This window comes from Cetorhinus maximus, chromosome 5 (assembly GCF_964194155.1).
Source record: "Cetorhinus maximus chromosome 5, sCetMax3.hap1.1, whole genome shotgun sequence".
Taxonomy (NCBI): Eukaryota; Metazoa; Chordata; class Chondrichthyes; order Lamniformes; family Cetorhinidae; genus Cetorhinus; species Cetorhinus maximus.
The window spans coordinates 121395619-121418707 of NC_135883.1; the positions used below are offsets into that span (position 1 = coordinate 121395619).

Here is a 23089-nt window from a genome sequence, read left to right on the forward strand (position 1 = left end):
TACTATAAACAATTTTGGTCGCTTTATCTAAGGAAAGATATACTAGCATTGGAGGCAGTCCAGAGAAGGTTCACTAGGTTGATTCCGGGTATGGAGGAATTTTCTTATGAGGAGAGGTTGAGTAGGTTGGGCTTGTACTCATTGGAGTTTAGCAGAATGAAAGGCGACCTTATTGACACATATCAGGTTCTTAGGGGGCTTGACAGGGTAGATGTCGAGAGGTTATTTCCCCTTGTGGGAGAGCCTAGGACCAGAGGGCATAATCTCAGAGTAAGGGGGTGCCCATTTAAAACAGAGATGAGGAGGAATTTCTTCTCTCAGAGGGTAGTCAATCTGTGGAATTCTTTACCACAGAGAGCTGTAGAGGCTGGGTCATTAAGTATATCCAAGGCTGAGACAGGCAGATTTTTAATCAGTAAGGGAATCAAGGGTTATGGGGTAAAGGCAGGAAAGTGGAGTTGAGGATTATCAGATCAGCCATGACCTCATTGAATGGTGGAGCAGACTCGATGGGCCGAATTGCCTACTTCTGCTCCTATGTCTTATGAGGTAGAATCTTCGGCTCAGCGAGCGGGCCCAGCCCCCGCTCGCCGAGGCGTAAAATGACGCGGGGTGATGTCAGGCGTACGTCACTGCACATCATTCAGATTTTCAGGGCTGTGCGCCCGCTGAACTGTCAAAAGCCTATTAAGGCCATTTAATAATCAATTAAATCATTGATCTGAGCTGCCCGTCAAACCTTAAGGTGGGCAGGCAGGTGAAGAGCCCAGGCAGCCTTCGCATTTTTCATGGAACCTCATCCATGGGCGGGATGAGGTTTCGTGAACATTTTTAAAGTGTTGGAAAAATTTTTATTATCAATGGACATGTCCCAGTTCATGTGACATTGGCCCGCCCACATAAAATGGCAGCACCCAGCCGATCGGGGGCGCCAATCAACTGCGCACCTGCCCCCGCACAAACCCCCTGATGGGGAGAAAATTCTCATCTTGGTCTTATGGTCAATGTGGAAGTAAAATGTTCCTCTTTTACCTCATGTTTATTTCTTCCTTCCAGTTCTCCTAGTTTTGTATTTAATTTCCCTTGTACAGTCTCAAGTTCAGCTTTAATTTCTTCCTTTGTAGCTTCGAGACGGTTCTCCAATTTATTGATCAGTGGCTCACAACGACAACCATTTATGGGGGCCTGAACAACAAAATTACAAAAGGTCATTTGCTGAAAGACGGATTTTAATGACCAATTAAGCTAAACTTAAGCAGAAGCATTTCTTTGAATATTGCTGAAAAGAGAGACATGTTCCTGAAGCTTTTCATCTCGTACCCAGCAGGGCAAACCCAAGAATGCCAAATTTCAAACAATCACAACAATTTATACCACAGGAGAAAAGGGTGCTGATTGGTTGGCAAGTTGACTCTGGCTGAGGTGTTGCCATGGAGATAGTAACGGAGAACTACAGGCTCCCCAAGCTCCCAGGTGATTCATAAAAGGCGCAAGGCTTGAACATCTTCCTTTTGAGCTATTGTTCCCCATTGCTTTCTCATTTTGTTAGTGAACTAGGGTAATCATCATAATGTTAGGTCACAAAGGCCTGACTCCGTTCCCATCTTCCATCACCATCACCCTACATAACTCCTTCCCCAGGAACCCCATGCATCTCCCTCCCCAGGAAGAACAGTCAACAAGCCTGCAGTTAGACAGGCAACCACCTCATCAACCTCCGTGAGGGCACTACAATCCCCCAAGGTTGTGGGAGCAGCAGCAATGGGATAATCAGAAGCAGTGAGAAAACTGGCAGGAATGAGAGGCAGTGGCAGAGTCTGCAGTTAAGACAGCTGACAAGAGCAGGACAGGTAAGCAAGGTACAAGTCAGCTTTTCCTGCAACATTTCTAGTTCATTATCAACAAAGAACTATTGGAAAAGCAGACTGTACCTCATGTTACCTCACTCCCAGTTTTTGCATCTTCCCTTCTCCTGCCAGCTCTCTAAGCTGTAGACACTCCTATTCTCTCTCCTTCTACAGGAGAGGATTTTTTGTTGGGTAGCTGATTGAAGCAAATGTATGCAGCATTCACAGATGCCAAAAAGTCAAAATAACATGTCTTCAAAAATTTAAAGTGGTTATACACTTTCCCACAACTTTAGCTATAGACATAGGAAGTCATTGACTACACATCTACACTCGGGTATATCTCATCAGCAGGCACATAGATCTCAGGTCTCAGCCTCCTTGGCTGGCAATATCCTTCTCGCAGCTGAGCACCTGAGTGCAGGGGTTACATGCCTTCCCCAACCTGGCAGTTGTCCTCTATTGCGAGGCCAGCATCTTGCCAAAGACAATTAAGTAAACATCAAGTAATCTGAAGTTCACCAGCGAGGTCCAAAATTCAATTGGAAAGTAAGGGACATGTCCAGCTAGGATCAATGGTGTGCTACACTGAAACCCGGGCTGATACTCTAATTGATCAACCTCGGATATGAAGGAGAGAGCTCCATGGACAGAGGAATTTCCATCACTTTTGGAATATATCATCTTAAGAAGCGATAAACCATCAGGAAAAGATTATATTTTTAAAAAAACAAGAGACTAACATAAATTCAACACCACCCTGAATTACTAATCTATTATTAGAAAAGCTGGAAGAGCTCCAAGTGCACATGATTCTGGACTGTGCAGATCATACTTTGGGTGGAATTTTCCCTGCCCATTGGCGTCAGGCATTAAGGTGGGCATCAGCAGACAATATGGCGGGAGGTCAAAAATTGGTTACACAACGTTGTGAAACCAGTTTGCAATCGTCCGCTGTGCCCAACAATGGCGCGCCACGTTTCCTGCCACTGCACGTTAGAAACTTCACTGTAATACATCTGCATATCATTATAAACCCCGCTCGCCAGAATCAACCCCCAAGCTGGATCATCAAGCACGTCAGCATGATTGCACGCCGATGTGTTTCACAACTGAACATAAGGGACGTGCACTTGGTAAGCTGCACTTTGCCCAAGACTTTGAGGCTTGTTTCTCTTGTTTGCTTTGGGCAGTGCTTGGGGTCATCAGCACCAGGCTTCGCAGGCAGCACCACATCACTTTTAGGGCGCTCATGGGCAGGTGTCCCTTTATGAGACCAGCTGTGAGGTGGGGGTGGCTTTTCAACAGTGGCAGGGCTAGGGCTTGCTTGGGGAAGGGGGATAAATGGCCTCAGGCAAGGGAAGACGCTGCTGGGTTAGGGCATTACTGGGGAAGGGGGTTATCCCAGGGTATGTGTAGAGGCACATGTTGACCTGAGCAAGTGACCTCAAGAGGGTGAGGGCTGAGGAGATGACGCCACATGGAGATACGAGGGTGTGTGAGAGAGAGAGTAAGTGGCGATGTCCCTTGAGCTGGTAGTGAGTGAGATGCCAGTTAATGTGTGATGGCCTTCTGAGTGTGAGAGTTTAGTGATGAGATGGTTGTCTTACCCTGGCGGCACAGATGAGGTGATTCATCCTCTTTCTGAGCTGGATGGCGAACCTTTCCTGTGCAACATTGGGACTGACCACCACCTCCCAGGCCGGAGTGTTGACACTGATGGGCCATCTGCAGCCAGAGTGGAGGTAGAGGACATCGCGGAGGGCTCCAACAGTGTCCAGAAGGCATCCCAGGGGTGCGACAATGAATTGGAGGTCTTCTTGCCTTTCAGGGCCACGTCTTCTGTGCAGCAACCCTGGGCTGGAAGCACTGAGAGGTGTGTGCGGGGTTGCACTTTAAACGTGGTACCCTGCGTGAGGAAGCAGCGAAGCAACGCTGTGGTGGGTGAATCGGAGGCTGCCCACCAGCGAAACGCTGTGTTTCCTGGGAATGCATGATTAATGAGGTGGGATCGGGACGATATGGTATGAAAAGCCGCCAGTGCGGCCAGTGGGAAAAACATTCTTTTTCCCGCCCGCTATAGCACTTAGTGTAAATCTGGGGCGATACCGCCCTTTGAGTTTAATGCACTGGCACTGATCAGTTTTACTGAAGGGAAGAAAAATATGTGATCATAATTGGATGTTGGTCAATAGGCATCAGAGGGAGAGGAAAATCAGATTCAATTGAGCTGGACAGGGTTCAATTCACTAGACTAGATTAGCATGACATGGACCAAATTAACATTTTAAATGGGAGGTATGCTAGTAATCATATTTAACAAGCAGTTGAATATTGGGAAATTTTACGTAAAGTTGTCACAAGCTAAACTCTCTTATTTGAATCTTATGTTAATGAATTTTCCTCCCCAATGCCTAAGCATAAAAGCTAGGCAAGGGATAACTGTTTATTCTGAATTTGGGTACAAAAGGCACAAGTTTTTCCTACCACTAAATTTAGTAGGAAAAAAATCTGGTGCAATTTATGCCCAAATATGCCATAAGCACTAATGCCCATATTAGTTCCTACAATTAATTAATATGCTAAGGAGGAAATTTCACCTCTTGGATCCACAGAACACTTCTTTGTATTGTGGGCACAAAAAAATTAAACTGAATGGAAGGTCATCTTAAAGTAAAATGGTAGATAATATAAAAACTATAATTGATAGCAGGGAGTGCTTTCAAGAACAGAGTCTAATCTTGAAGTTGGGATGATTGAGCTAAACTGTTTAGGTCTATGAATTTGTGATATTATCTCGCTCTATCAATTATATTAGTGCACTGTAGTCAGCACTCCCTGAAATATATTCCAAATTGTTTGTATGATAAAATGGAAAACAATCAAGCAGTGTATCATTGCGCATTTACCTGCATGACTTTGCCATCCTTGTTTCTGTATAATGTGTACAGCTGGTAAGCACGGAAATTATGAGGAAGAACAGTTTGCTGTGGGGAACAGCAGCAATGTTTGCTTCTCCTTTTCTTGACTTGTGCATTGTCTTGTTGAGGTTGCTGGTCTGTCAATGGAGGAGGGTCCGAAAGAGCAGAACTCTGTGGAAAAGTAATAAGTTTAGTAACTTTGTATAAAATAGCTTCATGCTCAAATCAAAACCAAGGAACAACACATTATTTAAGTACTAAAACTCTTTACTCATTGTTTTAAACTAGTACAACTCACTTGTCCGTGGAATTCTGCTACACTCTGATGTTCCACTATATGTAAACTTTGAAAGGACAAAAGAACACAAGTACACACTAGGAATAGACAAGCACAGCCCCATGTGTGAAGAAGTACAAGAGTGATTAATACCTGTAATATGCTTCCGCATAGGCTAGTGGATAAGAAAAAAATAACTATGGAGCCACTCAAGAGGCAATGGGATGCAGCGATGGGGAAAACATTGGTTTCTTTTTTTAAACTTTTGCTCTTAGGACATGAGGGACAATGGGAAAGCAGCATTTACTGCCCATCCCTGATTGGCCTGAAGCATCAAGAATCAGCCAAATAGCATGGGACTGCAGTCATATGTAGTCATATGCAGGATGGATGATGCTCTTTTCTGAAGGATATCAGTGAGCCAGTTGGGTTCTTTATGACAATTGAGTTATAGTCCAGTGTTGGCCCACATATTACCAGATTCACTCAATTCAACGTCACACCTTGCATTGGTGAGATTTGAACTCAGTCTCTGGGTTGTTATTTCAGTAGCATAATCACTCGCCTCCTACATCTGTCATGGGAGGCTGAACCAGCTGAATGGAGTTGCCTCCCACATTTTTACTTATTATTGCAAATAAAAAGGTAGCTTGTATATAACTTTGCATTTTTATGATTTAAAGATTAACCAAAGCTCTTCACAGTTAATTAAACACTTCTGAAGTGTAGTCCCTTTTGTAATGGAGAGAAATGCAGAAGCCAATTGCGCACCATAAAGTCCCACAAACAACAAGATAACTGATCAGATATTTTGTTTTAGTGATACTGGCTGAAACATAAATGTTAGTCAGGATACTGAATTTCTCCGTTCTTCAAAAACTGTACAGGATCCTTTGCAGTAATCACTTCATCAAAATATGCCATGTGTAAATTAGACTGCAATTGAAAAAAGAGTAGTAATGCCAAGATTTTTTAATTGTTGCTTGCTTGGAAGGGATGGATATTGTTTTCAGAGTGCTGATATTATCCAGTAACCTTTTTGAATGTTTGATATTGGCTGATGCAGACTGGCTGATTGTATCTGCTGGAAATGTGACCTTCAAAGTAACTTTTTCTTAAGAAGCAATGGCTCTCAACATTAGTTGATGAAGGATTTACCAGCCCCATTACTAATACAGTATTTAGGTAATTCAGTTACTATTGCAACAGTTTGTTGGACTCTATTTGCTTAATTTACCTTAGTTTGTTCTTAATGATACTTATTTAAAAAAGCTAAAATTACCTTTTCCCTCTGCTTTTTCTTCCTGTCCCGCTTTTTCTTCTGTTCTGGTGTAGCTACTCTGGTTAAATCATCTCCATTTTTTTTCTTCTGATGTCCTTGCTCACTGCTGTGGGCATCATCTACTGAGACACTTCCCTGTTAAGTACCAGAAAAGAGTAAGTGACCAGGTCATTGCCATCTCCACGTTTTAGTATCTGATGAAAGATTTAATTGACTATAGATAGATAGAGGAAATTCAATAGGCACCTTTTCTTTGGGGAGGGGAGGAGGGATAAATACGTCCCTCTAAAGATCATGGGAAAAATTTGGGGGGGAAAGTGCAGGAGCGGGCACGGGCAGGCGCACCTCCGATTGGATCCGCAACCCCCAATCGGGGGCATGCAGCCATTTTATGTGGGCGGCCAATTAAGGCCCACCCAGCGTGACGTCCGCCAGGAAGTGCTATGCGCTCCCTGTGCGGGGGGGGGGGGGGGGGGGGGGGGGTTTCCCTCAGCCAAGTGCATGTGTGCGAAAGAGTGCACTGATCTCCCTGAGCCTCAGGGAGATTGGCTCCAAATTAAAAAATGTTAAGCAAATGATAGCAAGATTTCCCTGATATGTCCCCTCATGTGACACTGTCACATGATTAGGGACATGTCCATCACTTTCACTGAAACCTTTATTAAATATTTAAAAACCCTCATGAAACCTTATCCTGCCCATGGATGAGGTTACATGCTTTTTCTTAAGCCCGCCAGGGCTCCCAGCCTGCCGCCAATCCTAAGGTGGCCATACGGAGGCAGGAGTAGAAGTTGCTGCAGGAGATACATTAGGAGAGTTAGGAGTGAGTTAGCAGGAGATAGACATAGAGCTAAGTATTATTAAATTGAACAAACGACCTAGCACAACACAAGCAATATCTCACTATGTTAATGTTGATGGACATAATGCACTGCCATGCTATTAAACGCAACATAAATTTTTAGTGAAGTATTTACAGATGCCACAATGTGTGATGTGATAATTTCATTAAATTATTTTGTGATGAAATAATCCATACGTTGGGGGTCAATTCTACAGCCAAGATTGGTTAACTCCTATTACAAGCTGACAACAAAATTGCTACAATTTATGAAGTCCCCTTCCAGTGCATCTAGAAGAGAATGAAATTAGAATGCTCCGGGTTTCAGGGAATAAATAACCCATATATCCCAAGGTATAAATCTGTCTTTATTGTGGGGCCACAACAGCCCTTTCTCTTTAACCTGAATCCTCACTTAGAGAATTTTCACAACAATAATCTAAGAGTTTCCAAGCTTGGAAACTGATCCAGTTATAATGCTTTTCCACAGCTAATGATAATGATTAGTACAATAGTGTACAACAGCTTTTCAAACACTTGTTTGAGATGAACATGTAGGTTTGTTTACAGGGAAATGCCCTGTCAAAAATTCAATCATTATCAAAATTTAATTAAGGTCAAAGCCAAACTTAAGGTCTCCTCAATTACTGCACTTTGATATTCCAGATTAAAACTTTAACCAATCAAGCACCCCAGAGTCAGATTTCAATGATCAGCACAACTGTCTGCTAACTGTCAACACTGATTTGATACTTATTTTTCCTCTCCCACCCCCTCCCTAATTTTGTACCCTCCCCTTCTGAAAGTACTGGGCTAAAGTTCCACTATTCCAACTGCCACAATTGCCACTCTTCACGCACGTCCGTCAGTGAGTTCCAGGAGCCTACTTCCCAGTAGGAACATCACAGTTCAAATCCTACACTAACTTCAGCATTCCAGAAAGAATCACTAAGTAGTAATAAGGTGGGAACACTGACCGATTTGCTCCTTTTCAGCTGAGGCCAATCATAGACACCCCCACCTCCCCCACAGCTATCCCATTTAGATCAGCTAACTTGACACAGATCAGGGGACTGAAACATTTTAATCAATATACTTTTCAAATAGCCATATCCAAAAACTCTGTCTATCAGATCGAAAATTTTAAATGATTACATTTATTTACCTTACTCTGGATCAATTCATCACGAGGTACAGATTGGGCCCTTCGTTCTTCCTTGAGTTTTTCCCTCTTCTTCCTCAGGCTTCTCCCACGGCAGAAACTGAGAACCTGGTAATATTAAAAAAAAACTTATCTAAAGACATCAATACAAAGTTAAAACCCTAACAATGGTTTATCCCATATCCATTTGAAATACACCTGCTTCCCTACCAAAACAGTTGTGACCTAACAGTTGCAAAGAACAAATGTGCATTTATATATTTATATCAGATGAAGTGCTTTATAAGCAATTAATTACTTCAAAATGGATTCTAGTCCACTCTCTCAATCTGTTTGAAGGAATGTTCAACATAAATACTCCCTAGCTCTAAAAAATAACTAAGCAAAGTGACAGAATATTTATTTATCTCCACTATTCAACCCTGGCTAACTACCTTCCATATGTAATCCCCGCTCTTGACACTACCACAAGCCCTTACCTGTGGTGCCTTGGTAAGAAGAAGGGCCACTTCCGGGCTATTATTCTCTCTAGCTGCTTCCAGAGGGCTCAGACCGGCCTACAGAAAGAATCAAAGAGGTAAATAGTTTCTGGATATAATCAAGGTTGGAGTACTCAACCTGACTGGTATTAGTCTCTCTAATGCAACACATTAGTGGAACAATGTGTTTTATTATGATTATCCTGAACTATCCATTGTATTTTATGCCAGACTAGGCACAAAACGTATCTAATGCAGTCAACTGATTTACCTAAACTGAAGTCCTTTATTGTGTCATAACATAATCTTGAGCATTCACTATAACAATTAATAAGTAAGTTGATAACTAACGCTTAACTGACTCCTCGATTCCTACTTTTATCATGCATAATACATGCCATCAACACAGTCGATAAAAAAATTTTAAAAATCAACAATGTACCTACACAGACCAAACAAATTATTTCAGAATAAACCTTATAGCCAAATTGTCTAATTTCCTCATAAAGCTTGTTTTCACTTGCTTCATTCAAACTTCTGCATTAAATCTAATTAAGTTTTCATAACAAAATCATTCTACCAAATAATTATAATGGCATTCAGGGAATGCTGCCATCTAATTATCTAAGTGAAAGAAAATATTTACACCATAGGTGCAAAGGTGGATAAACAGGAATAAAAGCAAAATACTGGGGATGCTGGAAATCTGAAATAAAAATAGAAAAGTGCTAGAAATACTCAGCAGGTCCAGCAGCATTTGTGGAGAGAGGAAACAGTCAAACATTGAGTTGAATATGACTCTCCTTCAGAACTCAAGTTCTGAAGTTCTCAAGTGAGGTGGGCGGGGGCGGGGGGCGAAGCAGCAAAGCCAGCTGAATGGATGGTGTGAGAATGGATTTTTAAAAAATATTTTTGGGGAATATTGTGTTATTCTGTGGAAAAGGCTGTGTGTCTGTATGTGTGTGTGTGATATGATTAAGCTGGGCAGAGTTTAATAGGAGTCAGGTTGTCTGGTATGAAAATGATAGAGGTGTTAGGTTGAGGTACAAGTAAATAGGTTAGTTCTAACATTTGCATTTTTAGATAAGTTGAGAGTTTGTTTGAATATCAAAGGGGAGTCAGAAGTTACAAGAATCATGTTTGTAGGAGTTCCACAGGTAAATAGTAGAGGGGGTATTATTTTTTTTGACCCAAGAGCAAAGACAAGATAGAGACATAAAAGATTTTATATTTGGAAGGATTTGAGTTTCAAAGAGGTGTGAGAATAATGGAACCAGTGAAGAAAGGGGAAAATAGGAATTTTAGAGTTACTGTGGAGATAGCCGGAGCTGTTTGAGCTGTTGAGCTATAGCTGGGTCTCTGGGCTGGGAGAGGATGCCGTTTGAACCAGTCTTGGACTCAACAAGCAGTTTTATTCTGAAGTGGATTCCACCACAGAGTGGGAGAGAGTGAAGGTCATGTGGTATGCCTTTATTGAAACTACAGCAGGTTGCCTTATGTAATATTACTATGTTTTTTTTATAGTTAACATCTATAATGGAGTATTGCCTGGAGGTGTTTACTTGTGGGTCTGACCAAGTAGGGAGTCTTTTGGGGGAATATTTTGTAAAACTAACCTTAATTGTGTAACTGTAATCTTGTGTGCTTAAGTTTTCTTTTATTCTTGTTAATAAAACCTACACTTTTAATTTTTAAAATCCCAAAAGTGTTACTGGACCTCTTACTGCCGTGATCGACATGTCTTCTTTTCGTTTTCAGGATACACGAAAGAAAGGTATGGCCTGTAAACCAAGTTTCCCTCTAGGGCTTGGTTTGTGCGGCAATTAACACTGGCTGTGGTCATAAAAAATTTGGGGGCTCGTCTGGGATTGTTAAAATGACTTAATTGGGTTAGAGTTTGTGGACCCAAGGGATACGGGCATGAGAAGAATGCTGAACTCAGGAGTTTTATGTTGAGGGGTTTCAAAGTGGTTAGACTGTGAAATGGCTTTGGCAATTGCTGTGACTTTTTCGACTTTTCTGGGAGTGAAAAATATAACTATGGAGTATTTGAAATTTCTGACTAAAACTCAGTTGAAAGAATTAGCAGATAAAATGCAGGCGGAGATAAAAACGGAATTTTGTAAGGCTGATATGGTTAAAGTACTTACCCACTATTTAAAATTGGAGGAAGGGATATCTGAAACTAGTGTGTCACAGCTGGAGGCAGTAAGACTTCAGTTGTAAATGAAGAAGCTTGAAGAAGAAATGGAACTGAAAATAACTGAATTGGAAGAAAGAGAAAAAGAGAAATGAAAAAAAACTCGAGTTAGAAATAAAAGAGAAGGAAAAAGAAAAAAGACAGATTGAAAGAACTAGAAATAAAAAAGCTTCAATGGGAAAAGGAGGAGCAGGAAAGTGAAAAGGTAAGATTACAAGGGATAGAAATGTGAAAGCTGGAACTTGAACTTCACAGAGAGAGAGGTTAGCAATTGAGGAAAGAGAGACAGAAGGAGATAGAGAGCAGAGAGAAAGAAGTCAGGCTGTATGAATTGTCTAAAGTGAAACTTAGAATGAAGGAAGAACAGAGATAGTGATTTAGATGGTGCCTTTGATTCACATGAGGAATTTGATTTAACTAAAAATCATCGGTTGATGCCTAAGTTTACAGAGGATGGAGTTGAAAAATATTTTACCTCATTTGAAAAGAAAGCTATAAAATTGAATTGGCCATTCAGCTATAGCAATGAATATGTATGATTTGTGATTTGGGGAAAGAGTTTTGGTTTCAATGGAAACAGGCAGGAGTGAGTTGTGAAGGGGTAGGGAGGTATGGATGGCACGGGATACAAGGTGGTTGGAGATGACCTTGTCAGATCAGATACCATGGGAGATGATGAGTTCAAGGGGTAGGAGCATAGATCGGAGAATTTACTTGGAGGAAGGGCTTTTGGGAGAATGGAAGGGCAGTGAAATCAGAGGATAAAGGGCTGAGGGAAGATATAAATAATTAAAGATGAGGAATCACAGCACAATGCTGAGGAAAAGGCTTGCGGTGGGACTGGTGGACCCCAGGGGCAGTAAGTACCACCCACTGAGAGTTGATGGCCAATCAGAAGATGGCAGCTCCTTTGCTCAGCAGCATCACAGGGAGGTGGTGGCTGCTGCCAGGGCGACATCCACTGGAGGCCCAGGATGGCACAGCGAGCCAGGCCAGAGGTAAATAATAGTGGGATGGGCTTCACCGGCTGGGGGAGGGGGGGGTGGTTTAGGCGAGGTGTTCATAAGGGAGGGGGTTTAGGAGGGCTGACAGCAAGGTCAGGGATGTGGTTCTCAGTGTCATTCTCTGCACAGCTCCCCCCTCCGCCCAAACCACAGGAGACCACAAGCAGCCTGCAGAGCTTTGTTTTCCCACCATGGACTTAATCAGGATGGAGGAAGGAAGATGGCAGGGTCCACACCCACCAACATCCTGCCTGATTAAATGCCCTTTCCCACTGCAAACACACCATGAGAGAGGGAAGAAGATTCCGCCCAAGGTGTAATTGATAATAAGGGCCACACTGGTGGAGGAATGTAGAGTCAAGTAGGGAGGGCTCTTTAAGGGTCAAGGTGTCACCTTTGTGCCAAATATCAGTCAAAGCCAAGATATCAAAGCAGTCATCCACTATAAAGTGTGGATGGTCAGGGCCTGTTTGTAGATGAACAGTCAATCTGGAGGGAAGCGTGCTGTGGGTTTGTTACATGGGAAGGTTAGCACAAGAAGAGAATGGCCCAGTTGGGGTTGCTGCTCACATGGATCATGCAACAAATCCTGGTTCTTCCCTTTGGAGTAGACAGAGGCACTGTGGATAGTTGGGCTTATCCAACGGGGAATTCAAGCTGGAATGGCAGCACGAGGGAGAAAAGTTGGAAGGCAGAATAGAAGTGATGGTTTTGGAATGGGATGGCAGGAAGGCAATGTACTTTAGAGGAGGAAACACAAAGTTAACACGACTAGGAAACAGGACAGGGAAGAGCCAGAAGGGTCCAAGTGGGAAAAAAGGGAGATAGAAATAATTGAGAAGTAAATGAACACTATGGGATTTGGGTTACATTGTAACCATAGGTGAGAAGAGATATTTCTGCACGTGGCATGGAGAAAGCTAAAGAAAAGACTTTTCAAAATGTTCGGGGAAAATTCTCAAGTTGAATCCAAAGCTTAACTCATCGGCTTCCATTTGGGTCATTTTAAAAAGGAATGTAATGGTTTTGAATAATGTTTTAGATAAGCCTCAGCTAAACTCATGCTGAAAGGCAAACCAAGGCTATTTCCCTCACTGCCAATCTACACACAGAACTGAAAGAACTTCACGAATAATAACATAAAGCCTACTTACATTATTGACAATATTCCCATCAGCCCCAGCTTCCAGTAAAAGTCTAGCTATTTTCTTGTGGTTCAGAGCCGCAGCAATATGGAGTGGGGAATCTCCGGCCTGTGAGGAAAGATCAATTCAGGAGAGCTCATGGAGCTTTATAACATTCTCTATCAGTTATGAGGCTGAATTGGTAAAGGCACCATTCTAACGGTCTATAGGTCAGCTTAGGGCGGTGTTTGAGAAGTTCTAAATAATTTTCAGATCAGTGTAGATTTGACCATTGAGGAGTAAAGCAGCAAGGGAACAAAACCAGTTAGGGGGTTAACTGCAATACTTTGTGAATAGCAGATATGGAAGGGCGGCCAGAGAAATTCAACAAGTAGTAACAATGCAACTTTATTTTGTCTAATATACTACACAAGTATCCAGCTAAGGGGTGATTTCATGATCCAACGGTTTCAGAGTGGAGGGGAGCTGGTAGGAAATGCAGCCTTGGAAAGTACAGGTGTGCTTACATTTTAGTGACTGGAAAATGACATGCTGCATGCCTGAAATATCCCAGGTTACGCTCTTGGATACAAGTTTGATTCTGCTTGAGAGTGCCAGATTGCTGAGCACTCGACATATTCAATATAGGACAACATAAAAGTATGAGGTGAGGAACCTTGTTGCTTTGAAGGTGGAATTTTTTGCCAGTTTTTCAAATGTGTGACATGTTTCCCATCCTCTTTTCCATATAGAACGCACTGGCTTAGATTTTCTGGTTTGTATGATTTTAATACCAGTGTTAAACTATTTAAAATATGTAGGTTTAAATTGACATTCAATTAATCGGGAAATCTGGGCTACTATGAATGGACAATTGAGAGATGAATGCATATGAATGTTGCAGGTGATGACCTGGAAGCTTACCATTTCATGTTCCGGACTGACATCAGCATACAATTTCAACTGAGATTAATATGGAATGAAAATCAATTACCTTCAAAACCAAAATTAAATTTTCCTCGCTATCCGAATTGACATTTGAAAGCATCGTATTTTTGTACATCACAACATATAGAATACTAAACTTCATGTGGCACTTTTTTTGCATCTTTTTAAGACAGTAATTCATAACAGTTAAGCCCACTTTAGTTGTTTCTGGTGTTAGCACTGCTCTTTGTCCACATCTTTAAGGAGTTGTTAATCTCATTTACCAAATGCATCACCTAATTATTTAAAGCCTATTAATGTGTTTACATGTCACTCTTCTAATAAAATATAAATTAGAATAATACATGTCCATAGGCAGGATTTTCCCCACGGGCTTCAGAACCCCAATGTCAAGCTCGAATGGGGGTCAGGAGCCCGCGCTGTGTAGCGAACAGTCGCTCACTTGTGATTTTTCCCAGAATTGGCCAATTATTGGCCAGGGAGGAGGTGCGCTGTCCACTTAAGGATGGCAGGCGGGCTCTCGAAGCTGGAGGGCCAATAGGAACTCTCCAGCTTGGGAGCAGCAGCTGGATGCCTTGGTAAGTAAGTGTGGCAGAAGGCACCCTAAAGCGGAGGTGCCCTCTATCCAACTTTTTTGAGCTTAAAAATGAATGCTCAGCAGCCAGGCCAGCATTGTGGGAGGCTGTGGGAAACTCCTACAGGACAGCCTGCAGCTGCTGCTGAAGCCAGGCCAGCCGGGAGGTGCTTTTTATGCTTCCTGGAGCGCTGGCCTTGGGTTTGCCACCGGGAGGCCGCCTCCAAGCAACTATATTGCTCCCCGATCCCGCCAAGGACCTGGAGGCCGACTGGAACATGCCTCCAAAGTCGGCCTTAGAAGGCCTTTAACTCATTGAATTGGCAACCTGCACTACTGCCCTCCACACCTACCTCCACCACGCCTCCCAAGAAAATAACCCAGGGCTGGGACGGAGCCAGGGCACACTGGCTGACAGTGTAAAATTCCCTGTCCGCCTAGCTCTGTGCCCGCCCCTACCAGGGAGCTAAAAATCCTCCCCCACAGTATTGAGGCAACTTTTCATGCACTGACCTGGTTCTTCTCACTGACAGAACAAAAAGCACTCAGGAGGATTCTAATAATAGTCACATGATTGTAGCGAGTAGCAATGTGCAAACATGTGTCACCCATCTGCAAAAACAGAAATATTTCAACTCCAAGTCATACTGAATATAAACCAACAAAAATACTGAAGACAAGCAAGGCACCTTTTTGTTTGAAAAAAATTCTTCTGAATATCAAAAATATAAAAGAACACACCCTCACTTACACTGTTCTTAATGTCAGGTCTGGACCCTCCTAGCAATAGTACACGAGAACTCTGGGAATGGCCATTTTGACAGGCCAAGTGGAGGGCTATGTTACCTGCCTTAAGGGAGACACAAGCGGCAAGACTGACAAGTTACTAAACAACATAATTTTGTGTGAAGAAGTTTATCAGTTTGTTTAACCTTGAGAGGTTTTCATGCTAATTCCCTATGTATTAATTTCAGCCATACAGTCATCAGGTGGCTCTCAGTAGAGGTTAGACGTTTCCCTTCAGGAAGCCAGGGGAAGGCACACTGTACCCCAACCTGCTCCTGCATATTTCAAAACAACCAATTGGAAAATGGGACAGACAAGACTCCCTAAATAAGTCAATTCATTTGCCCTGCTGGCTATAAGTGTTAGTGGTTAGTTCATGCCGAGGAAAAGGGAGAAAAAATAAATTTCTGTTTTCCACTGCAACTATACTAATATATATCGAGAATGTTAAAATTTTGATTTCAGAAAACAAAGCCTTAAGAGCAGAAACTAGGAAAAAAAAAAGACAGGACTGTATATTTTCAGCAAAAGTGTGTTCAGAATATACAGAAACAAAGGGAAGACGTGGTATTGAAATGTGGCTCCATTATAAACCAAATGATACAGTTTTATGGGGGGGGGTGTAACAGCAGAAAGACCTAGAGGTTTTGTGGTCACAAAGCTTTGAAGACAGCAGGGCAAGTTGAGAAGGTTGTTAAAAATGTATATGAGATCCTTAGTGTTTTATTACTAGAGTTACCCCATCAACAGAGTACAAAAGCAAGAAAGTTATGTTAAGCCTTTGTGAATCACGGGTTAGGTCCTAGCTGAAGTATTATGGACAATTCCGGGCACCACACTTTCTGAAGGATGTCAAGGGAGAAGGTAGAAAGGAAATTGATTAGAATGATAGCAGGAATGAAGGACTTCAGTTATGCGGAGATCCTAGAGAAGCTAGGAAGCTCCTTTGAACAGAGAAGGTTAAGAGGAGATGTGGATAGAAGTGTTCAAGATCATGAAGGGTTTTGATAGTGTAACTAAGGAGAACTGTTTCCAGTATAAGAAGCATTGGGAGCCAGGTCACAGATTTAAGGCAATTGGCAAAAGAACCAAAGGCAACATGAGGAAAATAACTTAGCCAGTGAGTTCTGATCTGGAAGCATTGCCTGAAAGGGTGATGGAAGATGATTCGATGATAACTTTCAAAAGGAAATCAGGTGAATTTTTAAAAATCTATTCACTCACGGCTAGGCCCACCATTTATTGGCCATCCCTAATTGCCTTTGAGGTGATGGTGATGAGCTGTCTTCTTGAACTGCTGCAGTCCATGTGGTGTAGGTACACCCACGGTGCTGATAGGAAGGGAGTTCCAGGATCTTAACCTACTGACAGTGAAGGAACTATGATATATTTCCAAGTCAGGATGGTGAGGCTTGAAGGGAAACTTTCAGGTGATGGTGTTCCTGTTGGCTTCAGTTCTGCTCGAACTCCTTGATGCCACACTCGGTCAAATGCTGCCTTGATGTCAAGGGGAGTCACTCACTTCACCTTCCGAGTTCAGCTCTTTTGTCCATGTTTGAACCAAGGCTGTAATGAGGCCAGGAACTGATTGACCCTGACAGAGCCCAAATTGAGTGTCAGTGAGCAGGTTATTGCTAAGTAACTGCCTCTTGATAGCATTGTAGACCACCCCTTCCATCACTTTGCTGATGGTTGAGAGTAGGTTGGTGGGGCGGTAATTGGCCGGATTGGAATTTTCCTGCTTTGTGTGGACAGGACATAACTAGGCAATTTTCCACATTGCTGGGTAGGTGCCAGTGTTGTAGCTGTACTGGAACAGCTTGGCTATGGGCACAGCTAGTTCTGGAGCACAAATCTTCAGTACTATTGCCGAAATGTTGTCAGGGCCCATAACCTTTGCAGTATCGAGTGCTTTCAGCAGTTTCTTGATGTTCTCTGTAGTGTATCAAATTGGCTGAAGACTGGCATCTGTGATGCTAGGGACCCTCAGGAGGAGGCCGAGATGGATCGTCTGCTCAGCACTTCTGGCTGAAGATGACTGCAAATGCTTCAGCCTTGTCTTTTGCACTGATGTGCTGGGCTCCCTCATCATTGAGGATGGGGATATTTACACAGCCTCCTCAAGTGAGTTGTTTAATTGTACATCACCTTTCATGACTGGATGTGGCAAGGCTGCAGAATGGCAAGGCTGCAGAACTTAGATCTGATCCATTGGTTGTGAAATCGCTTAGCTCTTAAATACTTGACGGGGAAAATTTTGCAGGGCTACAAGGAAGGAGGAGGAGACTGACACTAGTGTTAGAATCCCCATGCAGAAAACATAACCCAAAATAATCAAATTTACTGAATGAGCCCCAAATGAAAAACAATTACCGACAAGAAATCGGTTTCCACCCACGGTCGTTGACAGGGCCCTCAACCGTGTCCGGCCCATCTCCCGCGCATCCGCCCTCACGCCTTCTCCTCCCTCCCAGAAACATGATAGGGTTCCCCTTGTCCTCACTTATCACCCCACCAGCCTCTGCATTCAAAGGATCATCCTCCGCCATTTTCGCCAACTCCAGCATGATGCCACCACCAAACACATTTTCTCTTCACCTCCCCTGGCGCCATTCCGTAGGGATCGTTCCCTCCGGGACACCCTGATCCACTCCTCCATCACCCTCTACTCCTCAACCCACACCTATGGCACCTCCCCATACCCACGCAAAAGATGCAACACCTGCCCCTTCACTTCCTCTCTCCTCACCGTCCAAGGGCCCAAACACTCCTTTCAAGTAAAGCAGCATTTCACTTGCATTTCCCCTTAGTCTACTGCATTTGTTGCTCCCAATGCGGTCTCCTCTACATTGGAGAGACCAAACGTAAACTGGGCGACCGCTTTGCAGAACACCTGTGGTCTGTCCGCAAGAAAGACCCAAACCTCCCTGTCACTTGCCATTTTAACACTCCACCCTGCTCTCTTGCCCACATGTCTGTCCTTGGCTTGCTGCATTGTTCCAGTGAAGCCCAATGCAAACTGGAGGAACAGCACCTCATCTTCTGACTAGGCACTTAACAGCCTTCCGGACTGAATATTGAATTCAACAACTTTAGATCTTGAACTCCCTCCTCCATCCCCACCCCCTTTCCGTTTCTTCCCCCTCCCTTTTGTTTTTTCCAATAATTTATATAGATTTTTCTTTTCCCACCTATTTCCATTATTTTTAAATCTATACCTTTAATGCCCTGTTAGTCTTTCCACCCCACCCCCACTAGAGCTGTACCTTGAGTGTCCTGCCATCCATTCTTAATTAGCATATTCGTTTAGATAATATCACCACCTTCAACACCTCTTTGTTCTTTTGTTTGTGACATCTTTTGATTATCTGCTCCTATCACTGCTTGCTTGTCCCTACAACAACCCCCCGCCCCCCAAACTTCTCTCCCCCCACCCCCCCCACCTTAAACCAGCTTATATTTCAGCCCTCTCCTAATATTACTCAGTTCTGTTGAAGGGTCATGAGGACTCGAAACGTCAACTCTTTTCTTCTCCGCCGATGCTGCCAGACCTGCTGAGTTTTTCCAGGTAATTCTGTTTTTGTTTTGGATTTCCAGCATCCGCAGTTTTTTGTTTTTATCTTTTTTTTCACTTTTTCTACTTCAACTTGGATAAGAACCAATGCAAATTACACATGAATTAACATGCAAATGATACCTCAAATAGAAAAGTAAATTTCATTTTAAATAGTCCATACAACAAAGATACATCTTATGCAACCAGGAGCTCAAATCACTCCATGCACAAATGTGGCATTATGTGCCACAATATGCTGTTCTTTATTTACGCAAGGTAGATCATGAGCCCTATTCAAAACTAGCTTTCACCTTCGAGCTTCACAAGTACAATTATCATCAGCAAGGCACACTTCTAAAAACCTCTCTCCCTCGGGTCACGACAGTCCTGATGGTGTAGCTTTCCCGAGTTACTTTTCAACCAACCAACCAATAACATCCCAATTCATGGTCTGGCGACTACTGGGAACACACCCAGCTCTTTAGCATCTCCAAACTATTCACACAACTTTCCAGGCTTGAGACCTTTTTGGCCAGCTCATACATTGCCTCCAAGAGCTCCTGCTTGCCTTTCTTGTCACACAGAAAAACTAACCCCTTCCTGAAAGTGATTTGCTTCTTCTCCTCTCAAGAATTTTCTGTGTTCCTCCTTCTGTCTCTGTCTGCTTACTCTTTGTGTCTGTAATTGTGCACTGATTGTCTTCACCCTCCAGTTCCTCTGCTTGTAGCTCCCATTTTGTGCGCAGCTCTCCAATGTGTCCACCAGCCACACGGCTTCTTTCATAACTTCCTTCCTGTTGGTACTGCTTCTGGGTTGAGGATCGCCAGGCAACATTGACCAGTATTTCTTATCATCCAAGAAAATTGCAATTGATCCCTTTATAATTGATGCAAATTGTTAAAAGTCCCTTTCAAACATTCTTATAAACAACTACAGATTCCACAGGCATTTTACACAAATTAACAAACTGTACTGCTTCCAGGTCAATGGTCATCACACTAGTTGGAGAGTTCTTTCAAAGAGCTAGCACAGGCACAATGGGTCAAAATGTCCCCTTTCTGTATCATTGTGATTCTTACCATAATGTGTTTTGTTTCTAATGTTTTGTCAATCATTTTGAGAATCTATACAGGTAACTTGGTGCTGAGCCAGCTGGGTTTGTGTCTACAATTTCTTGCATGCTTGTCAAAGGGAAGATAATAAGCAGAGAACACTCTTTTTAATGAGGAGGGAGAAGAAAAAAAGGACTCAGAAACTGATAGATAGCAGTCTGTCCCACACCTCAAAGTCAAGTGAAGTCAAGAGTTTGACCTCAAATCAAGTGGCTCAATTCAGCTCAAAAAGGAGAACATATTTTTTAAAAACTGACAATGAGTTCAAAGTAATATGAAAAATATATCCGATCACCACAAGTTTGTTACCGTCAGCACAAAAACCTGCATTTATATAGCACCTTTAACTTAACGAAATATCCAGGCAGTTAACAAGAGCATTATCAATAAAAAAAAAGAGACAGAGAAAGGGATATCAAAAAGATTACCAAAAACTTGGTTAGAGAGGTTGGTTTTAAGAAGCGTGTTAAAGAAAGAAGGAGAAATAGAAAGGCTCAGAGGTTTACGAAGGAAATTCCAGAGCTTTGAACCTTAATAGCACAGGTACCAATGGTAGAGAGGAAAAAAAATGGGGTGCTCAAGAGGCCACATTTGGAGGAGCACAGATATCTTAGACATTTGTAGGGCTTCAGAAGGTTACAGGGATATGCAGTGATAAGGCCATGTAGGGATTTGAAAGCAAGGATGAGTATTTTAAAATTGAGGTGCTGTCAGACCATGAGCCATTGTATGTCAGCAAGCACAAATGTTATGGATGAAAGACACTTGGAGTGACTCAACACTTCATAATTCACAGGTTGAAATATGCATCAAAAAATGTGGTAACCAAAGTCATACAGATACTGTAATTAAAGTTATTGCATAAAGAAGTTGATTTGTTAGAAAACGCTGCTTCTTAATAATTACTACTGCAAAACATTAGCATTTTACACAGCAGGGATCATATTCTGGAAAATGTACTCATGGTATGGAAATTTTCCTTTTAGCCCAGGTTTTTGTGCAAATGCACCACACATCTCTGAAAATGAGCCCTGTTGTGAAAACATGACTGCCTGGGTAAGGTTGAAAACTTCTAGCTTCTTTTGCTTCAAATGGTACATTGGGAAAATTTCACATCAAGAACCACGACGCACTGCAGTGTAAAAATATGAATCCAACCATCCCTATTGATTGTGAAGAAGTGGAAAGTTTATGAAATTACTCCTGTAACATGCCCAAGGGATAATGTTGACTTTGGGCAATGATGTAAAATGGGCGCTATGGGATCTGTCATCCATTACACATCTCCCAATTTGCATTTCCATTGAAGTCAAGTGGCTGATATATTACCTGATTTACACTATTGCCAAAAGTATTCATACACAATCCATTACGCAGATCAGTAAACCTTTTAATTCAAAAAAATTAAAATGACCCAAAAATGCAATCCTTCTTTCTAACCTGATTCTTTGCATGGACGTTTGCTCCTGCCTTGACCAGGAGTTTGACAGACTGACTGAATCCGTGCCAGCAGGCTTCATGCAGAGCAGTGTTACCATCCTTAAGATGCAAATAAGGTTCAAAGAAAATGCTTTAGCATAAACTTCACTGAGGAAGCACAGATGAATTACAAAGTTACATGCTGCAATTTGTTGGCAAGCAATGCAATTCAAATATCACTTTAAAATAAATACAGATGATTACACGAAAAATTTGTTACTTTGTCTAAAAAAAATTTCATTCTTGAGATACGGATATCGCTGGCAAGATTGGCATTTATTGCCCATCTTTTGTTGCCCTGTGAGGTTGATAGTGAGCCACCTTCTTGACTGACTGAAGTCTGTGTGGTGAAGTTACTCCCACACTGCCGGTAGGAAGTAAGTTCCAGGTTTTGACCCAGCGATGATGTAGGCACGGCATTTACGCAGAGGGTCCAGTTGAGCTTTTGGTCAAGGATGACACCAGGATTTTGATGGTGGGGGACTTGGTGATGGTAATTCCATTGAATGTGTTATGATATGGCGGATGATGTGTGCCAGGCGGACCAAATCCACGAGGGAAACTTGGTCGCACCATCACAATGGTTTTGCAATTTGTATTTATTATGAGATGTGTGTACTGAATTCAGAAGTAAAAAGTCCACCAAAACTTTTAGAGAATTAAAAAAGGACTAATTAAAATATTTATTAACAAAACAAAAGATGTCAAGCACATACATAAGACAATTACTACTATAATAACTTCTAAAATTATTAATTAATCTGATTCCCAGTTACACTCCTTTTAAAGCAATTGTGCACAATAGATTTTTGATTTAAAACAAACTCAGCAAGTTAACACCATGCCCTGGATAATGGAATTCCAAATGGCTTATCTCCAGCTTCAGTTTCGTTAGATAGCTGGAGGCTTCATTATTTCACACACTCCTGTTAGACCTTTTACATGGCCTTCTGACCCATAACCTTTCATTTTCCTTTATAAATGTGTCTCTCTTTTTAATATGTAAATTTTGTTGTTCCATATATCTTTGAAACTCAATCTTCCTCATAATATAAAAACTTCCATGTTGCCACTATATATCGTCAGTAACCTTTGGGAAAAATAAACATATTTCTTAGCCTTGCTTATCTGGCTAGTTGTAAACAGACTAAGATCCTTTCAAAATCCAAATAATCCCTTCATTTATCTAAAAATGCAAATTCATTTCATACCTTACATGCTAAACCAGCATCCATGTTTACTCATTAGCATGTCGAGCACTTTTGATGACTTAAAGTTTGCAGTCTACTTGACTCCAAATGTAATTAAATCACACAAACAGACCTAACTATACTTAACCCCATAAACCTACTTCACAGTAAACCAGAAACATATTATGAAAATTATCTGTTAGTTTCATGACAAATATCAAGGGGTGGTGGTTAGGTTCTCCCTGGCCACTGTCAGACACTTGTGTTATGAATACTACTTTATTTGAAGAGAAACACGATTTGTCAA

General features: G+C 42.1%; 1 protein-coding gene across 3 annotated transcripts in view; it reads right to left on the reverse strand.

Annotated features, from left to right (window-relative positions):
* ankrd6b (ankyrin repeat domain 6b) overlaps positions 1–23089 on the reverse strand; it is a 219020-nt gene that overhangs the window by 17538 nt on the left and 178393 nt on the right. For all 3 annotated transcript variants that reach the window (XM_078542411.1, XM_078542408.1, XM_078542410.1), the window contains 9 exons: positions 21554–21652; positions 15411–15509; positions 15173–15271; positions 13168–13266; positions 8810–8887; positions 8334–8438; positions 6328–6462; positions 4757–4939; positions 1033–1185 (listed from right to left, as the gene is read on the reverse strand). In XM_078542411.1, coding sequence (XP_078398537.1) covers positions 1033–1185; positions 4757–4939; positions 6328–6462; positions 8334–8438; positions 8810–8887; positions 13168–13266; positions 15173–15271; positions 15411–15509; positions 21554–21652 — 1050 coding nt within the window. The remainder of the gene's footprint in view (positions 1–1032; positions 1186–4756; positions 4940–6327; positions 6463–8333; positions 8439–8809; positions 8888–13167; positions 13267–15172; positions 15272–15410; positions 15510–21553; positions 21653–23089) is intronic.